The sequence below is a fragment of the Tripterygium wilfordii genome, chromosome 12 (genome assembly GCF_013401445.1).
Source record: "Tripterygium wilfordii isolate XIE 37 chromosome 12, ASM1340144v1, whole genome shotgun sequence".
Lineage (NCBI taxonomy): Eukaryota > Viridiplantae > Streptophyta > Magnoliopsida > Celastrales > Celastraceae > Tripterygium > Tripterygium wilfordii.
The window spans coordinates 2,432,443-2,459,247 of NC_052243.1; the positions used below are offsets into that span (position 1 = coordinate 2,432,443).

The following is a 26,805-nucleotide window of genomic DNA, read 5'->3' on the forward strand; positions in this document are numbered from 1 at the left end:
TCTATGGTGGATTTCGCTCTATTTTCGGTTATCTGATATTATTCGGTTCAAACTTCAAACCCGATTTCTCACATCTAAATTTTAGTTCGTCTTTTGTTATTAATTTCTCTTGCAGGAAAACATGGCTGCCACTGTTGCAAGCTTGCCTCCACCACTGTTAGTCCATGGTCGGAAGTCCTTTTTCCGTAGTTTTCAGAAACACCAAGTTTATACCGCTAAAGGAGAATCTCATTCGACGTTTAAAGCGACTGTCTTTGGTATTCTTTTACCATCAGTTTTGCAAGTGTACATAACGTAATGTCATCAGTAGAATTATCTAATTAGTTTGTTGGGGCTTGGGTGTCTTTAATTCGTGTTCAAAGTTGAGGTTGGAGGGATAATTTGTGTTCTTCAATTTTGTACCATTAGAACAAGGGCTCTTTGTTGTAGGATTCTGGGATCTTATGTTAGATTACTATTTGTCAAATGTGGGGCGGATGTAGATTCAGGGAGGGTGTTTGAATTGACAGCGATTAGTGTAATGTGGGGAAAATGTAGATATGGGGAAGCTGTTCAAATTGAGGTTTTGAATCCAGGCATAACTTCATAAAATAAAAAGAGTAAGTGCAAGGACTTGGTCTGTTTGAATCCTTTTTTCTTTTTTTTTTACTTTTGGGTATTAATCAGGATGGAAGAACTTGAGAAAAGTAAGATTCAGTACTTTTGGCAACATCACAATTGAGCCAGATAAAAGGGAAACATGCCGCTGATTAACTCTGGGTCTGAAATTCATAAATAAAGTTTCAAGGGAGTTGGCTGATAAGTGTTTCAATTCCCCATCTATCCAATCTTTGGATTCTTGAGTGAAATGTTGGAGTAAGATACCAGAGTTCTAGTTGTTGATTTCTTTCAAACATTCTTTGGCTATTATTTTTTACTCTATTTTATTTTTATGTTTCATTTACTGGGTCACAGAGAGAAAGAATCATATTGCTGTTGTTGTGAAGGCTTCGCAAGAAGGCTCTGATTCCTCAACCTCGCTTGGCATTGTTAAGTCTGTTCAAAATGTTGTGAGTATATCCGCCTTCTTTCTCTCAGTCATTTATTGATAGTCAAAAATGCTTACACCGAGATAATAAAATTTAGAACAAAAAACTGTTCTATAAAAATCAATTTGCTTTGGTCTTGGTCCATTTGCCCCTGGTTTGGTCATTACATCATGCAAATCAGATTGTGGACTGCAATTCTGCAAACAAGAGGACTTCTTTTGAATGCTGAACAGGGATTTTAATATATGGCAAACCAAACTTCAATGTTTGCCTAATTTTGTTGGTTGTTCATTCTTACATCATCTCGTGGAGCTATTTTCTTGATATGGTAAAGACTGTTTTTGTTGCTTCTTCTTAGTTATTACCAACTACTGTCATTCAATTCTTCCTTGCAAACAGTGGGATAGTTCGGAAGACCGGCTGGGTCTTATTGGTTTGGGTTTTGCTGCTGTAGTGGCTTTTTGGGCGTCAACAAATCTTGTTGGGGTAATTTCTATAACTATGTCTTGAATATCGTAGCGAAACAATTTGGAGATATTATTGGGAATAGGAATGGTCTCTGGAACTAACGATAGACAGATATGGGGCTGTAAATACATAAGCCTTCTATGTTATGCACATGAATGCATATAGGTTTCTTCAACTAAAAAAAGGAAGAAAAAAATACATATAGGTTTAGTAAAAACAGGGAAAAAAAAGTATTATATGAAGTGCCAATCTTTTCGAGGTTGTAGGCTTTACTTGCTCCCCATCTGTTGATGATTGAGAAGGAGTGGAAAAAATGAATTCTTCAATCAAGGTTTTACTATCCAAAATTATACCCTATCTCATGGTCCTTGTCAGACAATTTTGAACGCATATATTCACTCATTGAACTTTGAACCAATATCAGTGTTTGTGCATCTAGCAATTTATATTTTAGTCATGATCAACATAGTTTCCTCCGAACTCCTTCCCCTTCCTCCTCTCTTGCTATATATATAGTTTGTTATTTTGTTGGCCTTCAGCCTACCAAGATATCTGATAGTTCATTTTTATTGGATGATGAATAGGTCATTGACAAGGTACCGCTTATTCCAACCGTACTGGAACTTATAGGAATACTATTTTCCTCGGTAAGTTTTGTAATGTAGTTCCTGGCTGCCATCTCTGGTACCAAATTGGTTTCAAAGCTCCTCTTCCTTTTCCTGCTTTCACCATTTCTTAACGCACTCTGTGCATTTACAACATTAGACATCTAGGTTTGCACTCTTCTCTTCTACATGCTCTAATTCAAACCTTATCCATTTCAGTGGTTCGTATATCGCTATCTTTTATTCAAACCTGGCAGGTAAGTAACCTAAATTTGACTTGTGTGGTTTGGTTGTTATTGAAACTACTTTGTGTGTTGTTAATCCTTTTATTCTCACACAGGGGGGAGCTTCGCGAAATTGTCGGTAATACAATATCTGCCATACTGGGTCAGTGATATGTCCTTGGAAAAGTAAGTGATGGTTTGTGTTTCGGTATTGTCCCGGAGATTGCTAGAGACAAGGAAGGGTTGGAGGGTGGTGTAGTTGAACTGTATGTATCTAGTGTCAATCAAAACATTACCAAGCATTCTATTGCTTCAATTCAACAAAGAATGTGTAGAAATTGTCTTTGCTGAGCATACAATGGAGGTGTAACCTTTTTTTTCGTTGTGATTCCCCTGTTTGGCATTCCGATCGAACTTACCTAAGGATTCATTTACTTCCTTGCATGTATTGTGGGAGATTGAGTTTTGACCACCGATTATGAGTGCATGGATCATGAATTGCAATTTCAGTTTTGTTATAATCTTGTCACCTAGAATGGTGTGAACAGTGTTGCAAGGTTCTTTGGTGTTAGCTTGATTGATTTCTGGGCAAAATAACATACGTGCTGGGTTGGGTGTTGTATGGTAGGATTCTCTATGAAAATGAATCTAATGACTAGTATATACAATTTAAAATGAATGCATTGTTGACCTACTTCAAGACACGAGCCACTAATTCATGTGGCAAGGGTGTGATTAAGAACTTTCGTCTTCGGAAAAGTTGGGTTGGACTCTGGATAGACTTGCAATGCCAACAAGTCCAAACATATTAAAATATTGTCCGTTCTAGGTTAAGGTTCGTACGGATTTGTTCTTCTAGACCCATCGTCCTCTTATAGACCAGAAAAACTGATTTTAATGTGTTAGGATATGGGTTCTCCTTAGCTATTGTCGCTCATCCTTCTCGATGTGTGATTTTATCATTCCACCCCCTTCAGAAGTTTGCATGTCCTCGGGTAATAGTCGGTAGCCTTCGTTCATAGCCTTGCCATCTTCCAACAATTGGGTTTCTCACCTTCTTTTTACAGCAATACCATTCTAGATAGCGGCCCATTGTCTACCCGCCACTGGTGCAACTGATAGCCCACAATCTTTGTTAGAGTTCTCTCAATAAAAACACAATGACAACCTTTCGTCTTCAGAGAAGTTAGGTTGAACTCTGGAAGACTCGCATTGCCCAAGCCCAAACATATTAAGATATTATCCGCTCTAGGCCAAGACCCACACGGATTTGTCCAAGCTTGGGCTCAGAAAATCGATTTTCATGTGTTAGGCTTCAAGTTCTCCTTCTCTATTGTCACTCCTCCCTCATTCTCTTTGATGTAGGATGTTATCGAGGTGTCTACACTTTTCACAGGGTGTAGCTTTAAATTCCCGTAACCAAGTTAAATATACTATTTATCACTGAAAATTTGTTTAAATTCCAATTTAGTAACCGAATATTCGAGCATTGCAATTTAATAATCGAAATTGAACTTTTGATGACTAAATTAAAATTTATTGAATTTTTCAACAATGAAAAATGTACCTAACCCTAGGCCATATAGCCTGAGGGACATCTACACAGCTGATTGTATCCAATTTTCTTCTTAATGAAGTCTTTCTTTTCCAAAAAAAAAAAAAAACCCCTACCATGTCTATAGCGCCTTAATTATGGAAAAAATAATAAAATAAATTTAAAACCTTGCTCGGAAAAAATTATTGAAAACCCTAAAAAATATATTCAAAATTTCCTAATTAAACTATCAGGGCACTTAATGCGCCCAATTTGAAGAAGCAACTCAGATCGACCGACCCCGTGATCGAAGCCAATCTCTGGCTCAAGCCAAATCATCATCAGCTCCAGAAACAAAAAAAGCAAGAAGAATCATGATCTGATTCTCCACTCTCGTCTCAAAGCAGGTAGAACACGATTATAATTGAGAAGGAATAAACTGCTAATTTCGCTTTTTTGTTATTCTTCTTTTATCTTTATTTAATCCTCTCGAGGAATAATATGGTTTTCTCTTGATGAAAAAAGAGAAGTAATAATTACAGGTTTGTTCTGATTTGGATCTCATTATGATCGTCTCTACGCTTCTGTTATTGCTCCCTTGGCTGATTGTTAACAATTGGTACACTCAGTTTGGTTATTTGTGATCTTTGATTCTATTCGATTTTTAATTTGAGTTGAGTTTTTGTGTCAATGCAGGGGTTTTCTTGATGCGGTGGATTTTGTAGATTTGAGTTCTCTTGGATCGAATTGGTTTTGGGTTTGTAGTTAGGAATGGCGTGGTTTAGCGGGAAGGTCTCCTTGGGGAACTTCCCGGATCTGGCAGGGGCGGTGAATAAGTTCAGCGAGAGTGTCAAGAATATCGAGAAGAATTTTGACACCGCTCTTGGGTTTGAGGAGAAGTCAGACAAGTCAGAATCCACCAGCGGAGGTGAATTGCAATGCTCTTATGTTTTTCTTTCGCGTTTTCTGTAAGTATCCACTGCGGGGATTGAACTGCTGTGTTATTTGATATTGGAGGATATAGAAATCATGCGGAGACATTGTCCATTATCTGCTTGCTTTTCCATCCATTGGGATTCCAAGCCTTAATGGCTACAATGTTCATGCCCTTAGGTTTCCTGAGTTGTAATATTATATTAGGGACTTTTAATGTTCTTCGATGTTTAGGTTTTGCATTGTTCTCTTTCTCTATTATGTTATTATTTCAGTACTGTGCAGGATATAGTAGATTATTTGTTGCCCTTGTTGCCAATATGGATATTGAATACTTTGAATAATTAAATGTTTTTGACGTGCTCTTAAGAACGTAAAGTTTCTAATATTAGATGTTGCTGGTTGAGTTTTGACTAGTTGTCATCGTTGCAATGTTTCTTTTAAATTCTTCTGATGGACTTTTAAGACTACTTGCTTTCTTCATTACACTGGCAAATATTATCTGTCTTATGCTTATCCAAAAAAAAGTCAGTTTCATTCAGATGCAATAGCAATTATATTATTTTTTCCTCTTAATCACAAAAGGTAATTTATGAAAGAGAACTAATATGTTGAGTTGAGAGGGTAATTTACTCATATTGGTGCAACTTGTATTCTTGTGCATCATTAATCCTAAATACAATATGTGTGCATGTTTTTTGGAAAATATATGCTCTTCTGTGCTATGTTTCCTCCAAATTTTTTCTTGGTTGGCTCTCTTTGAATTTGTCACAATTCGAATGGATGTTGATTACCTCTGTTGCAATGTTGGTGTCAGATAGTGGATCTAAATGTTGCTTTTATGTGCTTGTCAGCTTCAGGATTATGGCCTGTCATGTCCTTTATGGGGCACAAGAGTGAAGAGGATACTGTTGAGGAAAAATGTGAGGTGCTAACTGTTGAGGAAAAGGAAGGTATTGAAACTGATGCTTCACAAAATTTTGCAACTGAACAAACTGCCATTCAAGAAGAAGATGAGGCACCAAAGGCTGAAAAAAATGATGAGCATACAGAAACTGCTGAACAAATGGATCATGTGATTTTAGATGTTAGCAAAGCTGGACATGAATCTCAATCGGCGCAAATTGAACTTCCTGAAACCATCCCACAAAATGTTGAGACATCGAATTCAGACAATGAAATGCAACAAGAAGAGTCCTTTGAAGTAAAACCCTATGAAAGTTCAAAGTCAATAGAAGTCAAGTCAAAGGCTGTTGAGGTAGATCAAGTTGATGGTGATAACACTGGGCCTGATGAGTCACATGATACTGTTAATATAAATGAAGGCACTGATGAACATAAGACACAAGGAAAAGAAATTGAGGAGCAAAGTTCTCCAGTTGAAGCTGAGGTAACAAGTGATGAGCAAGTGGAATATGGTACCGAGGTGGCTTATCAGATTCCTGCCAGTGCTGATAAGATTGAGAGTGCTCATGAGCTTTCCTTTTCCACTATGGTTCCTTCAAATGATGCTTTAGAGACGGTTTCTGAATTGATATCTCATGAGGAGGCTGCAAATAGTAGAGCACTTGAAGTCCATCAGGATGCCATTGATAGTGAGACTGGAATCAAAGATCAAGAGCAGTGTTTGAGTTCAGCAACAAATGCATCGGACTCTACGAATTCACTGATAGAATTGGAGAAGGTGAAGATTGAGATGAAGATGATGGAATCCGCATTGCAAGGTGCTGCAAGGCAAGCTCAGGTATATCACATGGCACAATAATTATTTATTTGAAAGACTTTCATATGAACCTGTTGCATGGTTACTGCCTTTGTGGGGCGAAGATACGGAACAGAGTCTAGCATTAGATGGGTCCTTGTAGAATATTAAAGAAGCGTTTCACTAACTGGTTCATCATCCTTTTCTTGTCGCTGGTATCTGAGGCACTACCAAAATTTTCACTTGGTAGCTTCATATGCCTGATGTGAGAGCTGTTGATGTATTTGAACAGTGTTCATATCTTCCACTTGAAGTGTATTAGTTATTAGTTAAATAATGGTCCACTCACACCCCTGGCCAAGTGGGACAATACATCATGCCGTGGTTAAATTTGAGTCTAAAACCTTGATCATGCAATGTTTCTTCTTCCACATGTTTTTCGACTTATTTGAGAGTGAAAAATAGGAGCCTCAGGGCTCTACTGGTGATGCTCCTTAGTCTTTGAAGCTTGTTACTGTGCTCATTGTTTGAATTTATTTCTGCTTGGTCAAAAACATCACTTTTAGTTCATTAAAAAAAAACACACACACAGCACTTTTAAGGACATTCTACCTATGAGTCATATGGCCACTGATATGTGTGCGTGTTTGTGTGAGAGAGAGAGTACACAAATGTTGGTTGTTGAAGAAGATGATGTTACGTCTATCTTTAAGATGATAGTTTCTGAAGATAAAAAGACACAAATCGCCCAAAAGTGCTTGTGAGACTCCAATTCAATCCGGTTTTGGATGAGAGGCTTCTGCACTTTGCTCTCTCTAGTATACATGTCTAAACCTTCTATTTTGTTGAAGTTAACATAGTTAAATAACATAGTGAAAATTGAGTTCTTGCTTTTCTTGCAAATTAATGTTGTTATTTTGCATGTAGAAGTTCAATGATGCCGCAATAACTGTAATTTTTTTTTTAACATATCTCTTTGTTTTCATAATGGTTCATGGTGGTCCATGTTTAACACTTAATGGCATTCAAAGAGCTACTTGTTTTGGTTTCTTATGCACCTAAACCTTGGGGAAATTTTATGCAATCTTACTTGTGTTGGATTCATTTTATGGAACATTAATTATACACTATTTTGATTGCTTTTCTAGGCAAAAGCTGATGAGATTGCAAAGTTGATGAATGAAAACGAGCAATTAAAAGCTGTGATTGAGGATTTGAAGGTATGCGTAAGTGTTGATTAGTTTCCTTACAGTGTTATTTCTTGTTTACTTATTGTAATGGGTGTGATCTGCTAATGTTCTCCATATATAGTTGCTCAGAATACTTCTCTATTTGTGTTTGAAATTCCAGTTCTGGTTGTGGAAAGAGCAGTGTAGAATTCTTCTGGTAGAAGTGGCTTGCAAAAAGAGAAGTCTTTCATTATCAAATATTTTCTTTCATACATACAACTAGCTATTGTGGGGCTCCAATTATAATATCCTAATACATAAGGAGTATATATACAGAGTATTCTATTATGTATATAGAATAAACGGAGTAATGTAATAGGGTCAAGCAGGAACTGCTAGTTACATTTCAAGCAGGAACTGCTTGTTACGTTTAGACTTTGAATAACCTTGCCAGGCAAATCCAGGACTAAACTGGCTGTAATTTTATTTTTCGTGGTAAACCCATGTGTACACCCATCATCAATGTATGATCTAGATTAATCAAGGAAGTGAAAACTTGACATGATATCAAAATATGTTATAGTTTCTTTCATAGATGGAACAGAACAATCTTGAGGACTCGATAAACTGACCAGGCTGTCACTGATGTAAACTTTTATGTTTTGAGTAAATCAGGATCATTAATTTAATATTTTAAAGTACTGGGCTTGACTTTGCTCTCTCTCTCTCTCTCTCTCCCTCTCTCCCATTTCATTTTGTCTTGAATTTGACATTCTAATATGCGGATACTTTGGAACAGAGGAAATCGAATGAAGCCGAAATTGAGTCTTTGAGAGAGGAATACCATCAAAGAGTTGCAACTATTGAAAGAAAGGTAGGATTTTCTCTTTTATTAGCGTAAATCTCACATAATCTGCTTCTGACTTCAAGGATTTCCAGTTTTCTGCTCAATTTTGGATCTAAAATTTTAATTTTGTCAGTACATTCTTTGAGGCACATGCGAATAGAATCGTTGCTGTTAATTGTTCTTTACAATTTTATTTTGGTAATGGCATCTCAACCACATGGGCTTAACCACCTTAACATTATTCTTCATCCCATTTCAAATTGGCTAGTTTAGCTTACTTATGTAACCATGTTGTATCACCTCAAAATTTTTCTTTAAATACCGTAGAAAATACTTTTGTTATTAATGCTGATTTACAGGTAGAACTTGTTTATGTTTAAGTTCTGCCTTATGTAGGTCAATAAAACTGCAGGCACAACCCCACCAAGAGAGTCTACATAATGCTTGAGGCTAGCCCATAATATTGTAACTCTTTTCTTAATCGTGAGAGTAGATTTTGACAACAATGGGATGAGTGATGACAGTTGCGGTGATAGATGAAAGCAGCACCTAGAAAGGGAAAAATTAAAATTAACACAAAAGGAGTAACATAGTTGATTAGTTTCATATCTAGAAGATTTCTGAATTTCAAAAAAAAAAGAAAGTTTTGCTTGTTTTCCTGGAAAAAATAACTTTAGATTAAGTCAGTGGAGAGGTATTTTTATAGGAGTTTCTTGTACGACTTGTTGTAACATTGGACCTCAAAAGTCTATGGTTGGGTGTCGATGCAATTAGATGGACAGTTCCATGCAGTTGAAGTTTTGAACAATTTGTTGGAGGAAGCATTGGGTAAGTTGAGTATGCACACAAGCATTCAAATGTTTCCCCAAAAAAGTTCAGAGTAGAATGTCTTCATGGCACTGAGGCCCTTGGCTAGGATGAATTTGATTTTTAAATTGTTACTGCTACTATCTTTTAATTTTGTCTTCATGATATGATTACAGGTTTATGCTCTTACTAGGGAAAGGGATACACTTAGAAGAGAACATAATAGAAAAAGCGATGCAGCTGCCCTTTTGAAGGAAAAAGATGAAATAATTACTCAAGTAATGGCTGAAGGTGAGCTGTTAGAACTCTTCTATTAATAGTTGGTGGCACTGTACTCTTTTGAGGGACAAATATTATTTTTGGTGTTGATTTTGTTGGGTACAAAGCTTGTTTGTTTTAATCATATGTTTAACATAACATAGTCTTTAGTTCTTCAGAGGTACTTCTAGTAGTTGTCGTCAACCTACAGGTTATGCGTTCAATTTCTGGATCAGCCTCTCTTCTATCCTACAATAACATCTTGCCTCCCCAACCAAGCCTTCGTCGCGGGAGTCTTGGACAGGATAATTGTGTTATTTAGCTTAATCTTTACCCTTTATGCACATATTATTTGAGGAATATTTATTATTTATGTGCATTATAAGGTAAAAGGTAAAGGAAAATAACTCATGTGCATAAGGCTCCTGGAGTAGAGGCAAGGTTGGAGAAGGATAATTGCCTTGTCCCAGCAACGTGGTTATTATTTCCGTGCAATGAGGATGGAAAAATAAGATAAGGAGGAAATGGTCAAGGCTGAGTGCACCTGTTTAGGGTGATTGGGGAGAACCTGGATTGTTCTTTTGGTGTCCTTGTGCCTAAGTTGACTTGCTTTCCTGTCAAAAGGTAGAGAAAGAGATTTTACTGCTTGGCTAATGAGCTAACTTTTCTAGAATAACAGTGTGAAATATTAGTGCAAAGCATCCTGCTTCTTTTCTGAAAGTAATGAGTCTGATGATGCAGTTGTACAGTCCTTGGATCTCGTGGTTTCATGAAATATGGTTGGACAGTAGCTATTATGTTTGGTTAAGTGATACAAGTGGAATTTTTGGACTTTATAATTGGGAATCCGGTAAATTTGCAGTTTTGAGGGAAATGGTCAAGAACTGGCCGAAAATTGAGTTTTCATGTAGACTTCAAAAAAATGCTATATATTTCCCCCAACTCTGTTATCGTTTTATTCTGGTGGTGTATTTTTTTTGGATATCTGATTAGCCTATTTTATCCATTTAATGTTGTGTAAATTATTTTGGCTGGCTATTATTGGGAAATCATTCAGGGGAAGAACTCTCTAAGAAGCAGGCTGCTCAAGAAGCAACGATGAGGAAATTAAGGGCTCAGGTGTGTTAGAAGGTTCAATGGCTATCCCTTTTGCATTTTCTAGTCTAATTACTATGATTAATTCATAATCAAGTCTTGTGTTTTTCAATTTCTTTCCATTCCATGAAAGCTAGATTAGAGAGCTTGAAGAGGAGAAAAAAGGTTTCATCACCAAGCTTCAGGTAATTGAATTTAAAAATCATCCTTTAAAATTCTTGGTACTTGCTTGGTTTTTCTAAATTAGTCCCATCACATGGATTGTATGACTCATAAATCATTTGGCACTTTCACGACATTGTTATCTCAGTCTTTGTCAGGAGATCTATGGTACCATATATCGTTGTGCTTATAATGCTAAGGTTTAGTTTTCTTGATTTGATGGTTTCATGTGCTTGTGGGATAGTGAATATGTGATTAAGGCAAATGGAATGCTTAAATTCCAGGACATTCCATACCTTCGTCCATTCTTTCTTTTGTTCTTTTGAATTTGTGAGTTACTTCTTCTTACTACATGCTCCTTTAGCAAGGCTAAGCTGAAATGCAAAACATAGTCATTACAGATTAAATATTTGTTCTCATATCTATATTTTATGGTCATTTTTTCTGATTTGAAGTTTAATCCATCTTATAATAACTTATGCAATTGCGTTGTACCACTTCAAGGTGGAAGAGAATAAAGTAGAAAGTATCAAGAAAGACAAGACAGCCACAGAAAAGTTGCTACAAGAAACAATAGAAAAACACCAAGCAGAACTTGCAGTGCAGAAAGATTACTATACAAATGCTTTGGCTGCAGCAAAGGAAGCTGAAGCATTAGCAGAAGCACGTGTCAACAATGAAGCCAGAAGTGAACTGGAGAGTCGTCTTAGGGAGGCTGAGGAGCGAGAAGCAATGCTTGTACAGGCACTTGAAGAATTAAGGCAAACTTTAAGCAGAAAGGAACAGCAGGTTCATATATTTTTTTCCCATAGAAATTGTGGGTTTGATTCCAAGTGAGATTCTAAAATTATAAATGTTTTTCTTTTATTTTTTGTAGGCAGTTTTTAGAGAAGACATGCTTCACCAGGATATCGAAGATCTCCAGAAACGTTATCAAGTGTGTTGATGACTAAAATATTTTGCTTCCACTAAGTGATATTTTTCTTCTTTTAATCAGTTTTCTATGTATAAACATTCAAGAAATTTTTCTCAAACACTATCATTTTGTCTAGGCAAGTGAGCGTCGTTGTGAGGAGTTAATTACACAAGTTCCTGAATCTACAAGGCCTCTTTTGAGGCAGATTGAGGCTATGCAGGTACTCAGTATTATTTCTCTCACTGCTCTATACATTTTAGGAGGATACTGGTGTAAGATACAGGGTGTTTATGTACAATCCTTTGACTGATGACAGGAAACAACTACCAGAAGAGCAGAAGCATGGGCTGCTGTAGAGAGAAGTCTTAACTCGAGACTTCAGGTGTGGAAAATCTTCTTATCACCTGTGTTACATATTTGATAGCTCCAAAATGAAGGAACTTTCATTTACTATGAACTATTATACAGGAAGCAGAAGCAAAGGCTGCATCTTCCGAAGAAAGGGAACGATCTATAAATGAACGCTTATCTCAGACCTTATCTCGTATTAATGTGCTTGAAGCTCAGGTTTTTTCTGCTCTCTTTTATGTCATATTTTATTAGTAAAGATTGTTTTCTGTATCCAACTTACGCTAGAGATTGTTCAGATATCATGTCTTAGAGCAGAGCAAACACAGCTAAGTAGGTCTCTTGAAAAGGAGAGACAGAGAGCTGCAGAAAATAGGCAGGAGTACCTTGCAGCAAAGGAGGAAGCTGATACTCAAGAGGGTCGTGCAAACCAGCTTGAAGAAGAAATTAAGGAGCTCAGGCGGAAGCACAAGCAAGAGTTACAAGATGCGTTAATGCACAGGGAACTGTTGCAACAGGTTGTGCATTGATTATTATGTGAATGATTTTTCAGTTGGCATTCTTTGCACTCCATTGTTGTTGCTTCTTTTTTTTACTTCCCCTCGATTTGGATTCATCTTGTGTAACATATGGATTGTTGGCCTAACATATTTCTTAATGAGTATTAAATAGAAATGATCTAGTAATTAATTTAAGATAGTAGATGTTAGGACATCATCTTTTTAGATTAAAAACTCTGTTTCTCTCATTCAATCCATCTCATTGAACATACCCTTCAAATTTTAACATTAACTAAAGTTGTTGGAAATGCTGATCTGGTGCTAATCAATTAAGTTCAAAGCAGATTCTTCAGAAATTTTCTTGGCACATAACTCTAAAAATGCAAAGATTACTTTGTCGGACATGCCGCTCTAATGTTCATCATTTAGTTTTTTTTTCTTTGTACATAATTTCATCATTTAGTTAAGATACAGTATAGTTCATTAACTTATTGGGTGCATAAATGTGGGCTTGGTACTTTGTCTTAAAGTAACCTTGTGGTTCTTTACAGGAAGTAGAAAGAGAGAAAGCTGCTCGGTTGGATTTGCAAAGGACAGCTCGGGTCCAGTCAGCAACTGTGTCCGAACAAACTCCCATAACGAGGCACAATTCTGTGGTTGAAAATGGTATATGCTTTTAATAATGATTAAAGTCGATTCCTTTTCTATTGACTTCTATATAAATATGATTTGTACTTTGTGCAGGACGCTTATCCCGCAAACTCTCTAGTGCTAGCAGCCTCAGTAGCATGGAGGAGAGCTATTTTCTTCAAGCATCTTTGGACTCATCTGATAGCATCTCTGAAAGAAGGAATGCTGGAGAGACAACCATGAGCCCATACTACATAAAAAGCATGACACCTAGTACTTTTGAAGCTACCCTTCGCCAGAAAGAAGGCGAACTTGCATCGTACATGTCCCGCTTGGTATTGATCATACATATCTTCATTTCAATATCATTTTCTCTTCGATGCATGCTGCATGTCTATTCCAGATCTGGGTGTGGTTCAGATTTATCAGTTCCAAGAACAATAACAGTTCAATAAGTCCAGGCTACGGCAATTATAAACTGTTATATTTTCAGGCATCATTGGAATCTATTCGTGACTCTCTTGCTGAGGAGTTGGTCAAAATGACTGCACAGGTTGCTCTTTTGTGTTTGGTGAAATGTCAGCTATGCTGAGCTTTTATGATCAGTCTTTCCCTTATGATTGAGATTGAAATTTGATTCAATTTCATGCAGTGTGAAAAGTTGCAAGCAGAGGCTACCATGTTGCCTGGCGTTCGGGCAGAGCTAGAATCACTGAGGAGGAGGCACTCTGCTGCATTGGAGCTAATGGGTGAACGTGATGAGGAGGTAAATGTACATGTTCAGTTTGGTTCTTTTGTTTTGTAGCGAACAAATTTTGGGATAGTAGCTTTTGGAGATAGGTACATCACGGGATTTGGTACTATTATGTGCTATAATCACCCATGATATTGGAGTTCCATTTCAACTGTCCTCTTGCCATCTTTTGTCCTTGATTCTTTCCTAGTCAGTTAGTTGCTTCTAGTATATATGATGAATATCATGAAAAATGATGGAGGCGAGAACAAAGATATACCATGGTTCTTTAAGCCTTTTCCCCAATACCTCTACCACAACTTCCATATATATCTTGATTCTGTGTTTCCCATTGTCAAATGAAAACAGTGCATGGAAGTTACTTTTTCTATCTTCTCGTAACAATTAATTGTGGCTGCGTTTCTAGTTGGAGGAACTCCGTGCTGATATTGTGGACTTGAAGGAGATGTACAGAGAGCAAGTAAACATGCTTGTAAATCAGGTATTTTGTTCGATAAAGCTTAGTTCTTGTTGTTACGATCCCGTTTCTTTCTTTTCTTTTTTAAAAAATATCTTTTCTTCTGGGTTACATATTCTTATTCTTCCTAATATTTGTCCTCAGATCCAAATGGGTTCATCAATGGGTAACCCTTGATATCTCAAGTTCAAGGGTTCCTTAACTCCATACGGTATAGTTTATAGCTCCTTAAAAGAAATTCAATTGTCTTGTTGGAGAATGTTCTCTCTATAATCATCATTTGGATTTTGTTGAGTGAAAGATTTTAAGCTGGAGAAGTCTAGAGAGCAAGCTCGTGGCCCTCGTAAAATTTTCTGTATATCGTAATTTAGCAGAATCTGTTGTATAACACAAGTTCAGTGTTACAATTTTGTTATCCTTGCTTAAACATGATGCTAATTCTTTTCTTTTTTTTTCTTTTTTTTTACGAATGATCAATTTTTGTGTGGATGACGTGTTATTTTCGCAAGGTGTCTGCCAATACCTTGGTGGCATTTTGTTTGTTGCCGTTCTCTGTTAACTTAAAATCTGTTATATATATATAAAGAAAATATTCATCTGGTAGGATAACTACACCAGAGGTTCTCTCCATTAAAATTATATTCGTCAATTAGTTTCAACTAATTATTCTATTTAGTTTGTCAAGAAGACTGTAGTCTGTAAAGTAACTTATTTTATTTTTTTTCATTTTAGTACTAAAATCCAAGAATACCCAAAGAATGTTGAAGTTTCAGTGTCAAAGTACAAACTTTTTAAAAGGACGTTTCAGCATCAAAATTGGGTTGAGAGACTTACGGTGTCAACAATGACACTTGGCTAATGATGACATCACTTTGATTTTTAAAGTTTTTTTTATACAGTGGTGTCTTCTTCCTCGTACGACCGACTAGGGATGGCAAAAAAAACCGATCCGAGCACTATCCACAGGGTACCCGGTCCGTTTAAAACCCGAAAACCGATCCTATAGGTTTTGGAAACGGTTTTGGTTTTTGTTTTCAAACCCGTCATGTTTTAGGGTCGGGTTCGGTTTATGGTGCCGGGTTTAGGGTATCCGAACCGTTTAATAAAAAGATTCATTATAGTAATAATATTATAAATCATCTATAAAGATATACTACTAGGATATTAAATTATAACATGATAAAGCATATTAAAACGTATATATTTATAGAAGCATACTAATAAAACTATAAATTAGACTAATTTGAATTATAAAATCATAATTAATATAAATCATACTCAATATTAATTTATATTAATATAATCTTCAAATAAAAAAATAAAAAATTAAAAGTTAAATGGTAAATGGGTACCCGATGATAAACGATTATGGAACGGTTCCGGTTTTGGAAATTTAAATGGTTTTTTAAATGGTTTTGGAACGGTTTTGGTATAGAGTATATTAAATGGAAACGGTTTTGGTATTTTATAAATGGAAGGGTGCCCGACCCGTTGCCATCCCTACGACCGACTCTCTACGGAAAAAAATATATTTAGAAAAGGAAACTGCACCAGTATCTGCCACGTGTAAAATTGATTTTGGTGGAATCAAGCATACAAAATTTCATGCAGCTGAAACATCAGATCCTGATCTCAATCACACGTGTTCGTCTATTAGGAGTTTGGAGTTCTTCTAGATGATACTGCTCCTTGTGCTTCCTCTCTGAACTACAAGTCTAAAACAGTAGGAGAGAGTGTGAGAGTCACGATTCACTACGCACCCTCCACGCGTACTTAAGCAACCACCGGGCCTTCAATTATTTCTTTTCCGTCATGGCTTCCGATAAATGGTTCGAAATCGTCGCTCAGATTTCCTTGTCTTCAGTTGAAAGCTGATACTTACCTTTTTTATTGAGACTTGAGAGTGTGGGAACTTGCTGCATTTTTTCGCCATTGTCGCTTTTTGGCATTCTCACCTCTCTCTCTATCTCTGTGCGTTTTTGCGCGTCTCAATTGAGCTTCATTTGTTCAGATCACGGTCTGTCGTAGCATTTTCAAAATCAAAGGTATTCATTTCGTACGCGATGTTCCTATATTTGTACATGATTCAACACTCTCGTTGCGATTGAACGTCTGATTTTCAAGTATGTAAATGTGTACGGTTACTGACTCAAAGTGTGACATCCTGTGAATTTCGAAGCGAAATGGCGATTTTGTGTTGATCTAAGAATCAAGGGGTTTGGAAAATCGATTTCTCCTTTAGAAGCTGAATAAGTGAGAGAGCTAGTTTCTTTCCTATTCGTTGGATTTGTTTTTTCTTCATAGGCTGCTGATTTCTCTGAGATAAATCCTGCAATTCGTATGATGATCTCTCTGTTTTAAGTTTTAACTATGCGTGCATGAATCTGCATTTGTCATTGTATATGAAATTTCAACGATTAGACCATTTCGGTTGAACTCTGTTGTACCAGATCTGGACTGTTATTTTTGATTTATTTATTTTCCTGATAATGTACATTTATAACTAAAGGAACTAGCTCATGGTGAGGATGACAGTATGATTCTGATAACTGATTTATTGAATGGCTGATCTGGTGTTGTAGCTGGCTGCTAAAGATTCACTTTCTGAGGTTTGCACAAGTTGTACTACAATTCTACAAATTTGCTATGAGGGAGCGTCATTTGGATATGTACACAGCTTACAAACGTGCGTCATCAAAGGACTATGTTAGTGATTACGACAGAGAAGAGGGCTCAGGTAGATTTTTGTGGTTTATGTCATCTTATTCACAGGTTTTATGCTTTGTGTTTGGGAAATTAAGGATCAAGGTTATCAATGATTTAGGTTTTGAAAATTGACTCAGTTATTCGTTCTTTCTTTATCTGTCATAACCTCTTCTTAATATTAGGAGATAAAATGTTTTTGGTTCTTTCCGGTCTTCTCTTGATTGGGGATTGGGAATTTTTGGTATTTAAATAATGACGTTCACAAATAGCATATCTAGTCATTATATTTTCCTTTCATCGAGAAAAAAAGTTACAATAATCAAGCTACACATAATACATTCGTAAGGGAAAAGTTGTATACGAAATATCCATGCCTATTTTCTCTGAATGAAGGTTTGTATTCTATGTTGTGAACTCTTGCTGACTTGTATTTGGGTGGTGCAGCACGTTTGCTGAATGGATTAGGAAAAGAAATTGGGAACCCTTCCTGGAAACGTCCTCTGCCACATGTACTTGTGGCAACTATTGCTTCCCTCTTATTTGGCTACCATCTCGGGTCTGTCCCTTTGAAATCCAGCTATATTATCTTCTATGTAAACATGTTTGCAGATTTCATAAGTAAGACATTCTTCTTGTTTCCTTCTGTAAATGCAGAGTAGTTAACGAGACACTAGAAAGCATGTCTTTAGATCTTGGCTTTAGTGGAAGTACCATGGCTGAAGGTAGATTATATGATGGATCTTTTTGTTTCATTTACCTTCTGCGGTTGTGAAGTTAGTCCAACTGTGGTTTATGTCCAGGTCTTGTGGTGAGTACATGTCTAGCGGGTGCTTTTGTTGGATCTTTATTCAGTGGTTGGATTGCTGATGGGGTGGGGCGCCGCAGAGCATTCCAGCTGTGTGCTTTACCAATGATAATTGGATCTGCAATGAGGTAATTTGCAATGCAGGGTGCTTATATTCTTTTTCCTCGAGCCTACCTGAATTTAGAGCACTCGTTAGTCTTTCCCTGGATCTTCAATCACTTTGTAGATTACTAAATGAGCATAATTGGCTAATAAGTTAGAAAATGTGTGTCAAAGATTTATCATATACCTAGAAATTATGTCTACATATGTTATTACATTGATTTATGTATCACCTGGCTAACTTATCTTATTGGTGTAATTATTCTTAATGTGCTTGGTTTCTCATTAGAGGAAGTCAGGCCCTACTACTGTATCTATTTACAATTCCAAAATTCTTTTCTTACGTATTGTTTCTCTTGATACTTATGATGCAAACAGTAAGTTAAACTAAAAAAGGAGCTTGTGCCCTAGTAAAATCTTAACAGCTTCATTCCTTAGAATTCCTTGCTGCCCCTCTTGCCATATTGTGTGAATTCCATTTCCTTGTATACTTGTCCGAAATTGTTTGAAGCTTATGAGGATCAAAATTTAATATTGCAGCGCATCAACAAAAGATCTGTGGGGCATGCTACTGGGAAGACTGTTTGTTGGAACTGGGATGGGTATTGGGCCAGCAGTTGTCGCTCTCTATGTGGCAGAGGTATTAGAGATGATGACTATATTAGTAAATAAAGCTGCTGCGAGTAGATATTCCTCAGTGCTGTAGGTGCCTTATTTTCTAAAGGAATCTTATTATACTTTATTGACGAGCAGGTTTCACCAACTTATGTAAGAGGTGCTTTTGGGAGTTGCACTCAAATCGCTACATGTATAGGACTTTTGGGGGCTCTATTTATTGGTATCCCAGCCAAGGATACTGCTGGTTGGTAAGAAATGTTAGATGAAGCTTAGGAGTTATGTATTAGATTATCATCCTAAAGGGTTGTTAATGTTTCAATCTTTGTGACTTACTCGAAGGGCAAGATTTTCTTGTCTTTGATATTAATGGTGGCTGAATTCAGAAGTTATCTAATCTTAATGACAATGTGCACAGGTGGCGTACTTGTTTCTGGGTATCTGCCATTCCTGCAGCAGTACTTGCTCTTTTCATGGAGTTCTCTGCTGAGAGTCCTCATTGGCTTTTCAAGGTCATTTTCTGACATCTTTATATCAATCATATCATTGATGTGTACAACTATCAGCCGACCTTGATTCTCTAGTCACCATGTGGAAAACTGTTGGGCTTGTTGCTGTTCTACTGAGTGAACTTTTCTCCACTCCTTAGGACTTCGAACAGGTTGAAGGTTTGAACCCTTCCGCATGCTAAAAATAACTAATATTAAAATCAATTCATAAAAAAAAAAAAGAACTTTTCCTGATGGAGAGATGCTTATACCATTGACAAGATTACAAGAAGATCAATAGATTAAAACGATATGTGTGAGATGCAACAATTTTGATTCCATTTTTTTTTTCTTCGAAAAATGTTGAAATTTACTCTCAAAAATTTCCTTATGAGTTTATGGAAATGGCCTAAAGAACTAGGTTCTCTTATTTTATCTGATAAGTTTTCTCATTTCTGACATGCTCTGGGGAATAGTGGAAATTCCAAATATCATCAGCTATGTAAATTACTTGGGTTTCGGTGCTACTTATCAATTTACTCTTACATTTTCCCCTTTTATTGCTCTTTCTCTGTTTTTTTATTACAAAGTGATCCATGTACTGTCGACCTGATGATTGTTAATGTAGACATTTATTAATTTTATGACATACCATAGAGGGGAAGAAGTGCTGAAGCTGAAGCCGCGTTTGAAAAGCTTTTAGGAGGATCACATGTCAAATTTGCAATGGCAGAATTGTCGAAGTCGGGCCCTGGAGATGAGTTGGATTCTGTAAAGTTATCAGAGTTACTCTATGGCCGCCATTCTAGGGGTATCGTGTGATTTGTCAACTTATGTGTAAATTTATGTTTCCTTCCAAATAATTTATTTCTAAACCCCTCTGTTTGCAGTGCTTTTCATTGGGTCTACCCTTTTTGCTTTACAACAGTTATCGGGCATAAATGCGGTGTTTTATTTCTCATCATCTGTCTTCAAAAGTGCGGGTGTTCCTTCAGACTCTGCAAACATATGTGTAGGAGTTGCAAATTTATTCGGTAAATATTGCTTTACTCCTGAGTGTCTTGCTTGTATATTATGTTTGACTATTCTTTTGATGATAACTTCACAATATTTCCAGGATCAATTGTTGCAATGCTTTTGATGGACAAATTGGGAAGAAAGCTTCTTCTTCTTGGGAGTTTCTCAGGAATGGTATGTGAACAAAACAGAGATGGGGCTAAAAGCATTTTATTTGCATTTTTTAAATTGTTCCGTGTTCTTTTTGAGAACTATGTAAAAAAGGTAAACAACCCTGTGCACAAGGCTCCCGCAATGGGTGGAGTCGGGAACATGCAAATGTACGTAGACCTTACCCCACATAATATGTGGAAAGGTTGTTTCCAGGAATGGAACATGTGACCTCTAGGTTGCACCCCTACAATTTTACCGCTGGACCATATGTTCGCTTGTCTTTTTGAGAAGTACGATAGAGTAAAAATAGATATTGGCTATTTATTCAATTGAAACCGTTTGCTTTATATGGAGTAGTACCAAGCTTAATTTGGATATGATTCTCAACGTTCCTATGTATTTTTGGTGATTCAGGCAGTGGCTATGAGCCTTCAAGCAATGGCTGCAACTTCCTTCACATCTAGGTCTGGAGCACTATATCTATCTGTTGGGGGCATGCTCCTGTGAGTAGTTGATTTTTTTTTTTTTTACTTTGAGACAAAACATGAGACATGATAAAATAAATCAAAGTATCTGCTAGAATTATTATTGCCCTAATACCAAGCCTAGCCAAAGATAATATTCACTTGAAAGTGTGCTCGACTGAATTAAGGTAATTTAGCATGAGAGCAAGATTTAAAGATATATGCTAAATTTCGGGTAACTTTGAAATTCGTGCAATAAAATATCGGCTCTCTCTCGAGTGAAATGTATAAAGGACACACTTCCAGAGTGTGGATAAAACTCTATAAGGGGTAATATGTTAGCTTTGGAACACTAATAATATGATTATGCAATGATTTGTTTTTCTAAACCTCATGTTTCCATTGTAGGTGTGTCTTGACATTTTCTCTTGGTGCTGGACCAGTACCTGGTCTCCTTTTATCAGAAATATTTCCAAATCGAATAAGGGCAAAGGCAATGGCACTATGTATGGCCGTGCATTGGGTAACTATCTATTTTATTCTTCCTTTGGTAGAATTCTTGGAATTTTTTTAAAAAAATTATTTTCTCCTCTGTTTCTTTGTTCTTCTTCAATGGATGATAATAAATTTATTGAAGAAGGAACTGGTTCCATCGATAAATACAAGGATACTAGAAGATCTAGCCTTATGACTGAGCTAAGACATGGTACTGGAAGGATTTATGGCTGATTGAACTTCTTATTTATCAAACAAAAATATCAACTGCATCATGGTTGATTATAGGTAAAACTAGTCAAATTTTGTGGGAGCAAGAGTTGGAAACTTTTTTAAAAACTTAATTTGTGGAGTATATTCTGCTGATTGGAATTGTAAGGATTAAATCATTTTAGATACGAAGGAAATGTCCTCAATTTTAGGTCCCATCTAAACTACTGTTCACTATGATGAAAAGTGCTAGTATACCTTCCAAGTTTTTTGTTTTTAACTATTGTGTTATACTAATAATCATTTTCGCACCAGTGAATCTGTTCATAAAATTCCTTTCATACCTTTGTCATCTTGCTGATGGATTATGGTGTCCATGACAGGTAGTGAATTTCTTTGTTGGTTTGTTCTTCCTGCGTTTGCTGGAGCAACTTGGGCCACTACTCCTTTATGCAATCTTTAGCTCCTTTTGTTTGTTAGCAGTGATTTTCGTGAAGAAAAATGTACTGGAAACAAAAGGAAAATCACTCCAAGAAATTGAGATTGCACTTCTTCCCCAAGAATAGAGGTATAACTTAACTTGTCATATACTGAAACTGTACCCTCTTTTCCTTCCTTTCATTAGGTATAAATTATAATTATGTACTGTTAGACAAAGTTTTCTCTTTTTCCGACTGCTAAATGATGGTTTTGCTTAGAGATTTCCCTTTTGTGGCAATTTCTCGAAGTATGGGGGACAATCTGATTTTTCAACTTGTAAACTAGTGTCTAAATAATTACTGGTTGAATTTGCAATTCCTGAGGAATATAAAATTATCATTTTACCTTGTGGAATAAACGATTTTATCGCTGCGTTGGTAGAGAAACTATCGGGTCTTTATTTTTGTGGTTAAACCTCCTTCCAAGCAAAGGGGATGGGGGTAATCGAACCTCTTATCCCTAGGGTTCTTATCCCTAGAGGTAGGCAGATGTTCTCTCAACCGCTATACTACTAGTGGGTGACGAGAGCTTATCAGGTCTTGCATGCTAAACCCAAGGGACAGTCGAAGGGTTATCCCTTTGTATATTTATGTGGTGACATGACCCTTTCATCACTTAGCGCACAGCTCTCCCTTATGCTTGCTCAATCTATTTAGGTGAGCACTAAGTAACTAGTTTGTTTATTCTAGTTTAGATGATTACCACGTGTAATGAGAGCAGGAAAACAAAGTACTTTCTGATTAAATTGGATATCTTATATTTGAAATGTTATTGTCCATCTAAATCCAGTATTATTTCATTTGAACAGGTTTATAGATTTAGCTGGGGGAATAAATTTACGGAGGTGGCAGAATTGAAGGTTGACATATCAATTGCATCTCTAGTGCCTGCATTTTGGAACCATTTGAGAGACATGGTTCGGCAACGGCACACTCACACCACAGATAGAGCATTTTAGAAGATAATCACCACTTGCCTGCCATGGAAGGAGTCTTTATTCAATTGATCCTTTACTTCTCGCCTTGAATATTCTCTGAGCGCATAGCTGTATTATTTTGAGATTGTTGATGCAGAGGCAGTATGGTATAGGTGATAGGCCCAAGTGTGTAGTGTAAGTTTTAGTGCATTTTTTTGGATTGGCGGGGTAATGTTACTAAAGATAAGTTTGGTTACAACTCAAGATCATTGAATTGAGGTCATGCTTGATAAGGTGGAGATTATCATGGCTTTGGCTGAATGGTGCTTTGTGTAGTTGGGGTGTTTGCGTCTGTGTAGGGTCATGGCCATATTTACACACAAAAAATGAGAACTGAGGTTCTGCTTGGCGCTGAATCTACAAAATTACCTTGGTTGTGGCCCTTGTAGGTTGAGCCGTGCAAAATCGATATATTCGTGGGTTAATGTAAGGATCTAATATGGTTTATAAGGATAAACCCTCTTTTACTCTATCAATAAGGCTTTTTCCTTGTACCTAAGTATCATTAAGTGAGATGACCCAAAGAAAAACAAAGTCATGCGCAGGGGTGGCCCTGGGCTTGGGTGAGCTGGGCCCTCGTCGAGTGTCTCAAATTTTGAAAATTTTTAGTTATAGGATAATTTATTTTGAAATCAATCTAAACCTATTTTAAAGCCCATAAATATTACTTATAAAACCCAAAAGGAATTGAGAGTTAAAACAAACTAATAAAAGTGAGGGACCCAACCCAATTAGAAAGTTAGAAAGACCACTTTAGGTTTTAGACTCTTAGAAATTAGACCAACCCATAAAGAAATTAAGAAAAAAAATTCAAAAGACTTTTTGAAGTGTGACATTTTTTATGATATTGACGGAAAAGATTAAACTTTAGAATTAAAAGTTTTGTGTAACATTTTACCTAAAGAAATAAAAGAGCCTATTGAAATACTTAATCATTTGCAAACACTGGATGGTGGTTTTCCTAATGCATGGATTGTATATAGAATATTGTTAACTATTCCAGTAACGATAGTCTTTGCAGAGATAAGTTTTTCAAATTTAAAGTTGATAGAATCATATATTCGGTCCACCATGTCGCAAGAAAGGTTAAATGGGTTAGTTATGTTTCCTAATGCATGGATTGTATATAGAATATTCCTAATGCATGGATTGTATATATTAAAGTAATTCATGATTTTTGCATCTCAAAATGCTAGAAGAGTCATATATTTAAGTAATATTTTTTAGAGTTAGACTTCTAAGAACTATATGATAATAACAGGAAAAAAAATTAAGGGGCCCCTCTTTTAGAGTTTGCCCAGGGCCCCAGTAAACTTAGGTACGCCATTGGTCGTGCGGGTTTGATTTATCCAAGGGAATCGATAAACTCAAATGGGATAATATTGTTGGAAAAGTTGCTATTCCATACTCGTATTTTGCCCTGAATTTTTTTTTTCTTTTATATACCGTAATGTTGATTAATCTTCTGATCATTGTCAAACCGCGATCTAATGACGGTTGCTTTCAATTGGGCTTTGGATGGGCCCATTTTTATCGGGCTTTTATGGTAATGGCCCTAACATTTTCAATCGACACAAATAACCATTCTTATTTCTTGCCGTAGCCGAAGGCCCAAAGGTGTACTTTGCGAATGCATTTACAACCAGTGTCAATTTCTCATCAACGGTAACGATCCCGTTATCACATACCAGTAGTGGGCTAGTAGCTCCACAGTCTAAATCCACCGGAAGCATCAAACCCACGGAATCATCAAACTACCGATTTACTTTATCATTAAAGCATCAAAGGTGTGTTTTGATTCTCGTCACTGTCTCTTTGACATTCTGTTTCATTTGTCGGAAGTGTTGAGGAATACCAACGAACAATTGCGTTGAAGAGAACTGAAATGAAGGATTCCAAATTTTGGTTTGCTATCTTTCTTTCTTTCTTTGATCTAGTTTTCTTGGGAGCCAACATGGTAATAGATTGTATCAACTCAAATGTAATCAGAAGCAGCTCAAACCTGCCAGTTCTATTGTTTCAATTTTCGTAATTTTCTTATTCCTTTGTGTTAGATCTTCAACTAGTAATTATGTTCCGAATTCTAACTTTTGGATTAAAATTGAGGAATAAAAGTTATGATCATATATATAAATTTGAATGCCGAACGAGATTTGTGGGAGATAATTTGTCTTGCTTTTGTCCGCACAGTAAGTGTTCGATTAAATGCGTCACTGGCGGCCATTCAGATTCTCGTTAAAGGAAATAGGAGAACAAAATAAACCCGAAAACCGAAGGGAAAGCTTGGCGGCGGTTTTTTCCCTTGTGTGTTTGTGCAATGTTTGGTGACATGTTCTCTTTTTGATGTTTATGGCAGTTGCTTTGGGTCTTAGGGGGTATACATTATTGAGAATGGAGAGCACAGACGATGAGGTGAAGCAGAGGCAGCTGATTGATGCTAGGGCAAGAAACATCAGCCATAATGTTCGCTGTACCGAGTGTGGAAGTCAGTCCATTGAAGATTCTCAAGCAGATATTGCCATTCTCCTCAGGAAGGTACTTCATCCATTATGGTATTATGATGTTGATTGGTTTTCAGTATATCACAGTGATGTTTGATCAATTATGATTATATATAAACAAATTGTGAGTTTCCAGTTGATTCCAAGGGCTTGTTCAAGTCCGGGGCATATTTCAGTATCCCAGAATGATGTTACTTTTGAAAGCTCTGTAATGGTGATGGGTGGATCAATGTATTTGTCTGGCTTTACTGCACCTATATAGTTTTGTGTGTGTCTGTGTGTTTTACATAGCTCCACATATTTCTATTTAGTTGTTTACGCTCCCAAATGCAGTTCCCTAGGACCTAAATCCTTACCTTGCTATAAGGTTAAAGCCATTTATCTTCTACCACCTTGGCTGCATGCTATCTATATCCTCGTTATGTTTTTCTGATGATCTATTATTGTTGACCGACCCATGTGATTTTATGCAGTTAATTCGTGATGAGATTCGAGCTGGAAAGACTGACAAAGAAGTTTATAAAAAACTTGAGGATGATTATGGGGAGACTGTTCTTTATGCCCCAAAGTTCGATATGCAGACTGCGGCTGTGTGGCTATCACCAGTGAGTTTAAGAGCCTTTTTGAGTATCGTAGAGTCCCTAATTCATATAGTTGAAGTTATGCTAAAACATGGTGTCTTTGGACAGCTTCTAGTTGCAGGTGCTGCTGCAGGAGTATGGGCTTACAACAAGCACAGGCAAAGGACTAATGTGCATATCATGGCTTTGAATCTTATTAGAGGGGTTCCATTGACACCCAAAGAGAAGGAAATGATGCTCGACATCCTCACCCCTCCCCAAAGCACTGGAACACTTTCCACCTGGTGGAACAGGTGGAGAGGTCACTGATCTGCGCACCCCCCCCCCCCCCAGCTGTTATCTATCGTACATGTTTTAGAATTGTGAAAGAAACTTAACCTTCAATGCCTTAGTCATTGTAGGTTTTCATCACAATGGGTGGAATTTTTCATGGCATCATCATTGAAATTGAGCTTTTCTATTGGTACAATTTATACTGCAGGCTCTTTAGTTATATCTTATTGTTTTACTCAACTTATGGAACTTCCTGATGTACATTCAGGTTAAATGTGCTTGATCTCTTGTAATTATTCCCCCCTTTTTTTTTTCCTGCTTTTTGTTGCACTTTTTCATTGTTCTGGGTAGGTGAGTAAGTGGAGCTGAGAATTCAAGAGTTCTCTTCAATTTAATTATGGATTGTATCTGCTCACTTTCAGAATATAATTAAGAACAATTCAAGATTCAAATAGGCTTTGCTTTTCCCGCTGGTTCTATTTATTCTTTGTATCTATTTCAC

The 26,805-nt window shown here is 36.7% G+C and overlaps 4 protein-coding genes across 11 annotated transcripts; all 4 read left to right on the forward strand.

Moving 5' to 3' along the window:
- Nucleotides 1–22: 22 nt before the first annotated feature.
- LOC120011285 (protein CURVATURE THYLAKOID 1C, chloroplastic) lies at nt 23–2,843 on the forward strand. Of its 2 annotated transcripts, none has more exons than XM_038862365.1 (6): nt 23–257; nt 955–1,049; nt 1,428–1,514; nt 2,081–2,143; nt 2,321–2,358; nt 2,442–2,834. In XM_038862365.1, the coding sequence occupies exons 1-6, from the start codon at nt 122–124 to the stop codon at nt 2,494–2,496; spliced, it is 474 nt and encodes a 157-aa protein (XP_038718293.1). In that variant the 5' UTR covers nt 23–121; the 3' UTR covers nt 2,497–2,834. The 2 variants fall into 2 exon arrangements, with proteins under 2 accessions (XP_038718293.1, XP_038718294.1); XM_038862366.1 differs by having other exon boundaries at nt 30–257; nt 987–1,049; nt 2,442–2,843.
- Nucleotides 2,844–4,077: 1,234 nt separating this feature from the next.
- On the forward strand, nt 4,078–14,886 carry LOC120011042 (golgin candidate 5-like). Of its 3 annotated transcripts, XM_038862059.1 has the most exons (21): nt 4,079–4,266; nt 4,385–4,478; nt 4,556–4,787; nt 5,647–6,536; nt 7,643–7,714; nt 8,463–8,537; nt 9,494–9,608; nt 10,633–10,694; nt 10,808–10,855; nt 11,337–11,621; nt 11,710–11,769; nt 11,885–11,968; nt 12,065–12,130; nt 12,217–12,315; nt 12,396–12,614; nt 13,148–13,262; nt 13,341–13,561; nt 13,720–13,779; nt 13,879–13,992; nt 14,387–14,461; nt 14,582–14,886. In XM_038862059.1, the coding sequence occupies exons 3-21, from the start codon at nt 4,631–4,633 to the stop codon at nt 14,612–14,614; spliced, it is 2,850 nt and encodes a 949-aa protein (XP_038717987.1). In that variant the 5' UTR covers nt 4,079–4,266; nt 4,385–4,478; nt 4,556–4,630; the 3' UTR covers nt 14,615–14,886. The 3 variants fall into 3 exon arrangements, with proteins under 3 accessions (XP_038717988.1, XP_038717987.1, XP_038717986.1); XM_038862060.1 differs by lacking the exon at nt 4,385–4,478 and having other exon boundaries at nt 4,078–4,266; nt 5,653–6,536; XM_038862058.1 differs by lacking the exon at nt 4,385–4,478.
- A 1,104-nt stretch (nt 14,887–15,990) lies between these two features.
- Nucleotides 15,991–23,350, forward strand: LOC120010377 (probable plastidic glucose transporter 3). The gene is made up of 15 exons (XM_038861152.1): nt 15,991–16,266; nt 17,033–17,174; nt 17,588–17,699; nt 17,798–17,865; nt 17,944–18,076; nt 18,591–18,690; nt 18,804–18,916; nt 19,084–19,177; nt 19,811–19,964; nt 20,044–20,187; nt 20,271–20,344; nt 20,738–20,826; nt 21,196–21,310; nt 21,876–22,060; nt 22,781–23,350. Exons 1-14 carry the CDS (start codon nt 16,264–16,266, stop codon nt 22,056–22,058), a joined length of 1,524 nt encoding a protein of 507 aa, XP_038717080.1. The 5' UTR covers nt 15,991–16,263; the 3' UTR covers nt 22,059–22,060; nt 22,781–23,350.
- A 1,225-nt stretch (nt 23,351–24,575) lies between these two features.
- LOC120011325 (cytochrome c-type biogenesis CcmH-like mitochondrial protein) lies at nt 24,576–26,757 on the forward strand. 5 transcript variants are annotated; one of them, XM_038862418.1, is made up of 4 exons: nt 24,576–24,735; nt 25,321–25,483; nt 25,923–26,054; nt 26,139–26,757. In XM_038862418.1, exons 2-4 carry the CDS (start codon nt 25,340–25,342, stop codon nt 26,337–26,339), a joined length of 477 nt encoding a protein of 158 aa, XP_038718346.1. In that variant the 5' UTR covers nt 24,576–24,735; nt 25,321–25,339; the 3' UTR covers nt 26,340–26,757. The 5 variants fall into 5 exon arrangements, with proteins under 5 accessions (XP_038718346.1, XP_038718343.1, XP_038718344.1 ...); XM_038862415.1 differs by having other exon boundaries at nt 24,577–24,735; nt 25,305–25,483; XM_038862416.1 differs by having other exon boundaries at nt 24,720–24,853; nt 25,305–25,483.
- Nucleotides 26,758–26,805: the final 48 nt, after the last annotated feature.